Source organism: Penaeus japonicus, unplaced genomic scaffold (assembly GCF_977035675.1).
Source record: "Penaeus japonicus unplaced genomic scaffold, GWHDUDI00000001_assembly GWHDUDI00000022, whole genome shotgun sequence".
Classification (NCBI taxonomy): Eukaryota; Metazoa; Arthropoda; class Malacostraca; order Decapoda; family Penaeidae; genus Penaeus; species Penaeus japonicus.
This window is the reverse complement of record NW_028234424.1, coordinates 40,197,620-40,205,119: the sequence shown is the minus strand read 5'-3', so window position 1 is coordinate 40,205,119 and position 7,500 is coordinate 40,197,620. Positions and strand designations below refer to the sequence as shown.

The window sequence follows — 7,500 nt, the reverse complement described above, 5'->3', positions numbered from 1 at the left end:
GTATTGGCAGTTTTTAATGTATATATATATATTATATATATATATATACATATTATATATATAAATATTATATATATATATAATGTGTGTGTGTGTGTGTGTGTGTGTGTGTGTGTGTGTGTGTGTGGTGTGTGGTATTCATTTATCTATATATGTATGTATATAGATAGGTATATAGAAATACATATAAAGCATTTTTGTATATAAAATTGTGCATGCACGCACGAATGATTTTTTTTTACTTATAAAAGATTCTAAATGATTTATTTACGGTCTCATCGTATTTAGAATATTGTATTGGATCAGATCATGTGACTCTATCGGATGATATAAGAGCAATTCAATATTTATGTCCTCATAAGAACGAATAATTAAAATTTATCAAAATATTTTAATTATAGCGTGTTCTAACTATTTAAATTAAAAAAAAATGACAGGGAAAGGGTTAAAGACTTTTCAGGAGTGTGTTGGAGTTACCTCTGTAGGTGCTAGGGCAAAACTAACCAGACTTTTGCAGAGGTGCACGGGACGTGCTGCAAAAGCAGTGGCATGTTGTAGTCTGATGAACCCGGAAGAGGGGTATAAAAAAGCTCTTGATATCCTCCAGCAACGTTTTGGAAATGAGTTGTACATAAAAGAAGCTTGGTTAAGAAAGGTTTCTGATGGACCTAACCTGAAAGCATCTGATAAACTCATGCTATCCAATTTAGCCGATGATACTAGAAACTGGGTTGAAACTCTCAAGGCACTGGGACACGATTCTGATATAATGTCAGACAAAGTCACTGAAGTTGTGAAAAGATTACCATTCCATCTCCAAAATCGCTGGAGAACAGAAGCTGTTAAGTACACAGAGAGTAAGTACATCTAAGTACATTAAGTACATCTCCATAAGAGATATCCAGGATTTACACCATTGGCAGAGTTCCTAGAACGAGCTTCATTAGAAGTGAATGACCCATTATTCCAATTTTTGGATAAAGTGTTAAAGCAAAACAAAGACAGGAGAATAACAAAAGGAACAAGTTTCAATGTGAGACTGGATGAGGAAGTATTAACTAAACCAGCAGTTGATAAGCGAAACACTGAAGTGTCTAATAAAAATGCTGCAAGTTGCTCTATGTGCAAAGGAAAACACTGGTTGCATGAATGTAGCCAGTTTATAAAGTTGACTAAAGAGAAGAGACTGATGGAAGTAAGAAAAGCAAAATTGTGCTTCAACTGTCTCCGGCCAAACCATACAGTAACAACGTGCAGAAAAGTCACAGTCTGTGAAGTAGACAATTGTGGTATGTGGCATCATAAATTGCTACATGATGCATTTAACAAAGAAGATGCATCTGAAAAAGCTGGCAAAGTTAGTTCTCAACCAAAAGTTAGCACAAAGAGTTGTGCCTGTAATCCATCTAAAGATTCCAAGATTGCATTGCCTATTGTAAAAGTAAAGGTAGGTAGTTTAGGAATGGATAACCATATTTCAACTCTGGCATTACTGGACCCAGGAAGCAATAGCACATTCTGTACAAAAACATTCATTGATAAATTGGGCATTTCAGGAAAATCAGTGACACTGAATATGACCACATTAAATAAAGTTGAAGATACTGAGGTTGAAGAGATAACCTTAGAAATGGTTACAGGTCGAAAGAAACAAACGATAGTCCTGGAGAAAGTGTATGCACTTAAAGATTTTCCTCCAAGCTTACAAGGTGGTATAACTTCACAAGTTGATGTACAAAAATGGAGACACCTAGAAAGTTTAGAGCTGCCAAATGTTAATGCAGAAGTAGTCAGCATAGTTATTGGCCAAAATTATCCACACTTGCTAAAACCTCGAGAAGTAAGGTCAGGAAAAGATAATGAACCATATGCAATAAGAACTGTGCTAGGTTGGGTAATTAATGGGCCTGTAGGAGATGATCCACACAGCAAGGAAGTATTTAATTACTTAATTCATACCATCCCAACATCAGATAGTAGTCTGTCAATACAAGTTGAAAAATTTTGGGCTATTGACGGGTGTGAAGATCCGAACAAGAATACCAGTTGTATGTCTAAGGATGACAAGGAAGTACTTAGCCTCTAGGATAAGTCGGTAGTGAAAAACAATGGACATTTTCAGTTACCTATCCCATTTAAGCGCAATCCACCTGAGCTATGCAATAATAGAAGCATGGTGGATAAGCGTCAAGAGTCTTTGAAGAAGAGGTTAATAAAAAATCCAGCCTTGTTAGATGAGTATAACAAGGAAATTATGAAGCTGGTTACGAAGGGGCAAGCTGAAGTTGTGCCCGATGAAGAAATTAATGCCTTTCCTGGACTTACATGGTATTTACCAATTTTCAATGTAAAGAATGAAAAGAAGGTTTCGACTGGTATTTGATTGTGCAGCGGAATTTATGTTCTACAAGGTCCTGATTTGACAAATAAGCTGTTTGGAATACTTCAAAGATTCAGAAAGGACAAAGGGGCAATAATGAGTGATATTGAAGCCATGTATTATCAAGTGAAAGTCACACCATCACACAGAAATGTTCTCCGATTCCTGTGGTGGACAGACGGAGATTTGTCTAAAGACCCAGAGATCTACAGGATGACAGTACATCCATTTGGAGGAATTTGGAGCCCAATTTGTGCAACATATGCTCTCCTACACACAGCTAATGACCAAAAGGATAATTTTGATGAAAGAACACTCACGATCATTCATAAGAACTTTTATGTAGATGACTTGCTTACATCCACAGAAACAGAAGAAGAAGCAGTGAACCTTAGAGGAAGCATAGCCAGTATGTTGAAGACTGGAGGGTTCAAGCTTACAAAGTGGACAAGTAACAGTAAGCATGTGCTACAAGATGTACCATCAGATGAACAAGCCAAGGATGTTAAGATGCAGTGATGTGCTTCGCCCCAGCCATCCCTCCAAGGGAATATACACAAGTTCCCCCTTTATCGCCACGAGGGGGAGGAGGCGCCGAGAGATGGCGTTGCCCTGGAGGGCCTACCGCTTACTCCCTCCCTGGAAGGAGGACCTACCACTTGCTCCCTCCCTGGAAAGGGGCCCATATAACCCCTGCGAGGCCGTGTTTTGGCAGCAGATGGCCTCTTGCAGATGAGCCCCTAGCTCGGCAACGCACTGCTCACAACAAGTGCCCTTTTGGCACTTGTTGTCTTTATTGGATTTTTTATTGAACTTTTGTGGTTTTATAAGGGTTGCGGCCATAGCTGAATTCATGGCCAGGCCAAGGAATTTTTTTGAATATAGAAGGAGAGACCCTTTGTGAATATATATAATAAATTATGATCGGAACTATTGATTTTATATCTTTCAAGACCTAATTTGGTAAAACACTGAAATGAAGAATGTTTGCCTGACTCTAGCCACGCCTGCTCGGCAATGTCCTGTGTAGGAACTCTTTCTTTCCACATACAAACTGACATACACTCATACACATAAATAACATACATTTTACACGTCTTCGACTGTCTCGCATATACACGGGTGCTGATCCCTTATCAGCTGGTGGCAGCCTACCCCTACACAGGACAGGATTCACGTTACCATAGATTCAATCGGGGATTTACTTTGGGGCAAGGGGAATCTTCTGATGAATCACTACAAAGAGTTGATTTGGACGAAGACTCTTTACCTGTGGAACATGCTTTAGGACTGGAATGGAATACTGTTAATGATACACTAGCAATAAGAATTCAAGAGAAATGCAGACCTCAAACGAAGAGGGGATTGTTAAGTATCCTAAGCTCAGTGTATGATCCCTTGGGGTTAGTAAGTCCTTTCATACTTATTGGTAAGAAGATTTTTCAAGATGAATGTCGATTACAGAAAGGCTGGGATGATTATTTCTCTGAAGAGGGCATGAGGAGATGGACCAGGTGGTTATTGGATATGGAACATCTGAAAGACATCAACATCGAACGATGTTTTAAACCTCCTGGTTTCAATGAAGTCAATTATCAAATCCATCATTTCTCTGATGATCTGAATATGCTGTGAGTTTTTTGAGGTTAGTTGACAGAAATAAAAACATTCACTGTGCTTTCCTTGCAGCCAAGTCAAGACTTGCCCCTATGAAGTCTACAACAACACCAAGCCTTGAATTAGCAGCAGCTACAACAGCTGTGAAGATTGATGAAGCTTTGCATCAAGAGCTTGGCTTGGACTTGATAGAATCAACCTTTTGGACAGATAGCATGATTGTTATACAATATATCAAGAACAAATCCAAAGGTTTAAAACTTTCGTCGCTAATCGTGTGGCATACATTCAGGGAAACACAGATATTAAGTAATGGAGGTATATTCCTTCTAAAGAAAATCCAGCAGATGATGTATCAGGTGGACTTCACGGTGAACAAATGAAGAGAAACCAACGATGGATACAGGGGCCGGAATTTCTTTGGAAACCAGAAGAATAATGGATACCACATTCAGATGAGAGCTGGTTGATGATCTAGAAGTTAAGAAAGTACCAAAATCTATTGCTGCAGTAAGTCAGGTTCATGAAAATGTCACGGACAAGTTTCTCGTGAGCTTCTCAAGCTGGTTCCGCTTGAAGAAAGCTGTGGCATGGATGCGGCGATTTGGTCAGTGGTTGAAACAAGGTAAACCAACTACAGGACTCAAGTATCCTATTACACCAAGTGAGATATGTGAAGCTGAGAAGGTTATCATATACTATGTGCAGAAGGAGTATTATGCTGAAGAAATTGAAACTCTTAAAAAGGGTAGTGGACACATTCAAAATTCAAGTACAATATACAAGCTTGACCCATTCCTAGATAATACATCACGTCTGAGAGTAGGTGGAAGGTTACATCAGGCACCAGTCTCTGAAGAGACAAGACATCCAGTCATAGTTCCACGACAGCATGAGATTGCCAAATTAATTGCAAAAGAGTCACACGAAACGACAGGACACTCAGGTCGTGAATATACTATGGCAAAGATCAGACAAGTGTATTGGATTCCTAGAGCTCGCCCTTTAGTTAAAGAAATGATAAAAAAGTGTGTTATTTGTAACAGATGCAGAAGTGTAGCTAGGACTCAAGAGATGGGAGATCTACCTGAGGATAGATTAACACCTGGAAAACCTGCTTTCACATATGTTGGAATAGACTGTTTTGGTCCTTTTTGGTTAAAAGGGGCCGGTCAAAAGAAAAGAGGTATGGTTGCATTTTTACATGCTTAGTAACTAGAGCAATACATCTAGAAAAGTTGAACTCTTTGGAAACGGATTCTTTCATTAATGGTTTAGTAAGATTCATGTCTAGGAGAGGAATACCTGAAAAGATAAGATCTGATAATGGCACCAATTTTGTTGGAGCACATCGGGAGCTTAAAGAGGCAGCATCTGACTTGCAAAGATCTTTCAAACTTCAGAATAAGTTACTCATGAAAAACATCAAGTGAGAGTTCAATTCACCACATGCGTCACAAATGGGGGGCGTTTGGGAAAGGCCTGTTAGAACAGTCAGAAATGTAATGAATATTGTAATTAAGAACCAATTAATTGATGATGAAAAGCTTGAGACTATCTTTTGTGAGGCTGAATCTATCGTTAATAACAGACCGCTTACACCCATTTCAGACGACCCCGATGACTTAGAACCATTGACTCCTAATCATTTACTCTTACTCAGACCAAGCTGCAACATTCCACTGACTAAGACTTGTAAGACAGATTATTATAGTAAAAGGTGGAGACATGTGCAGTATATTGCAGATCATTTTTGGAGAAGACGGATTAAGGAATATCTTCCATCACTACAGATTCGTTCTAAATGGTTAAAAATTACAGCTAACATAAAAGTTGGCTATCTTGTAATAATCATGAACCTACCTCAACCTAGGCATAGCTGGCCACTTGCTCGTGTCATCGAAGTATTCAAAGGAAAAGATGATCTTGTCCGTAGTGTAAGATTAAGGACAGCTACTAGTGAACTAGTCAGACCAATATCAAAGTTGTGTGTGGTTGAAGGAATCAAGGATGACATCAAGCTGTGATTTAAGAATAGTGAATTTGTTCATACATGTCTACACCAAAGTACATTTTGTTAATAAATGTTATTTGTATAACATTTAAGGGGCCAGAATGTTGTAGACATGATATGATATTTGCATGTACATGAACGTATAAATTAGATTTATAATAGTTTACCCTTAAATACCTCATTACGTTTTCTTTGCATATTCTCTGAATGATTAGGGAGACTATTTTATCTGTTATTCTACAATTTTAAGGACACTACAACATGTAAACATGTCAGAAAACATACGTCGATATTAATTTGTTTTACGTTCGTGGGAGTAGGGAACCAGCCATGATTGTGTACGTACGTCTCATGGAGCGTACTCTCCCTGAATATTTGATCTGTAGACTTAAATAAGTTATGACGCCAAAAAATGTAAGTTAGAATGATGTTTAAATGTATTAAGAAGCAATTGAAGTAATATAAGTTTATATATAAGTGAAAGATGATGTGATATTAGCCAAAGAAGACTAGGAGTTTTTGTTTGTTCGATTTCAGTTCGTACAGTGGAGTGAGAGGAAGACCATTCTACCATCTTCTCACACATATAACCTTGGTAACTTGATTTGGGACTTGAATTTGTGATTCCGTGGCTGCCGAGTGCCCGTGGGAGTTGTTCGTAAAAACTCGCTATCACTGTTCTGGCAAGAACACATAGGTAATGTCCATGACATCTCATAAGGTGTCTGGTTGAACAATTCTTTTACGGGTCGTGTAGCTGAGCGGTATCAACCGTGCCTGTCGATCTTACGGCGCGGGTTCGAGTCCCGGGCAGGGAGGTAAATATTTGTATATATTAAAATGCGTTACTGCATTCTACCATCTTCTCACACATATAACCTTGGTAACTTGATTTGGGACTTGAATTTGTGATTCCGTGGCTGCCGAGTGCCCGTGGGAGTTGTTCGTAAAAACTCGCTATCACTGTTCTGGCAAGAACACATAGGTAATGTCCATGACATCTCATAAGGTGTCTGGTTGAACAATTCTTTTACGGGTCGTGTAGCTGAGCGGTATCAACCGTGCCTGTCGATCTTACGGCGCGGGTTCGAGTCCCGGGCAGGGAGGTAAATATTTGTATATATATATATATATATATATATATATATATATATATATATATATATATATGTATATGTATATAAAGTGGTATAAAAGAGACTGAATATTTTCACAACACAAGAGATGTAATTGACGCGTTTCGTGTTACCCCGTCTTCAAAACTACATGCTGCATTAAGTAAACAGGAACATATATATATTAGTCAAGAGCTGACGACCCAGCTGATTCCCGTGACCTCTCGCTCGTTGTCCGCATGATAGACGTTGCCGCGACCTTCGATAATTTGAAGCGACCTGACGCTGTGTTCATGTTCTCCTCCGTCGCGATGTATGCAGCTTCCATCATTTTTCTTTTTAATTTATTTAATCCTTCATGGATCACTTTGGCC

General features: G+C 38.7%; 2 protein-coding genes across 2 annotated transcripts in view; both read left to right on the top strand.

Moving 5' to 3' along the window:
- LOC147469398 (uncharacterized) overlaps nucleotides 1-2,086 on the top strand; it is a 2,541-nt gene extending 455 nt beyond the window's left edge. The window contains exons 2-3 of the mRNA XM_086549274.1: nucleotides 438-857; nucleotides 924-2,086. Of these exons, the coding sequence (XP_086405400.1) occupies nucleotides 438-857; nucleotides 924-2,086 (1,583 nt within the window). The remainder of the gene's footprint in view (nucleotides 1-437; nucleotides 858-923) is intronic.
- Nucleotides 2,087-2,173: 87 nt separating this feature from the next.
- LOC147469397 (uncharacterized) overlaps nucleotides 2,174-7,500 on the top strand; it is a 15,091-nt gene continuing 9,764 nt past the window's right edge. The window contains exons 1-8 of the mRNA XM_086549273.1: nucleotides 2,174-2,347; nucleotides 2,432-2,895; nucleotides 3,334-3,343; nucleotides 3,845-3,956; nucleotides 4,070-4,315; nucleotides 4,476-5,183; nucleotides 5,276-5,426; nucleotides 5,661-6,020. Of these exons, the coding sequence (XP_086405399.1) occupies nucleotides 2,174-2,347; nucleotides 2,432-2,895; nucleotides 3,334-3,343; nucleotides 3,845-3,956; nucleotides 4,070-4,315; nucleotides 4,476-5,183; nucleotides 5,276-5,426; nucleotides 5,661-6,020 (2,225 nt within the window). The remainder of the gene's footprint in view (nucleotides 2,348-2,431; nucleotides 2,896-3,333; nucleotides 3,344-3,844; nucleotides 3,957-4,069; nucleotides 4,316-4,475; nucleotides 5,184-5,275; nucleotides 5,427-5,660; nucleotides 6,021-7,500) is intronic.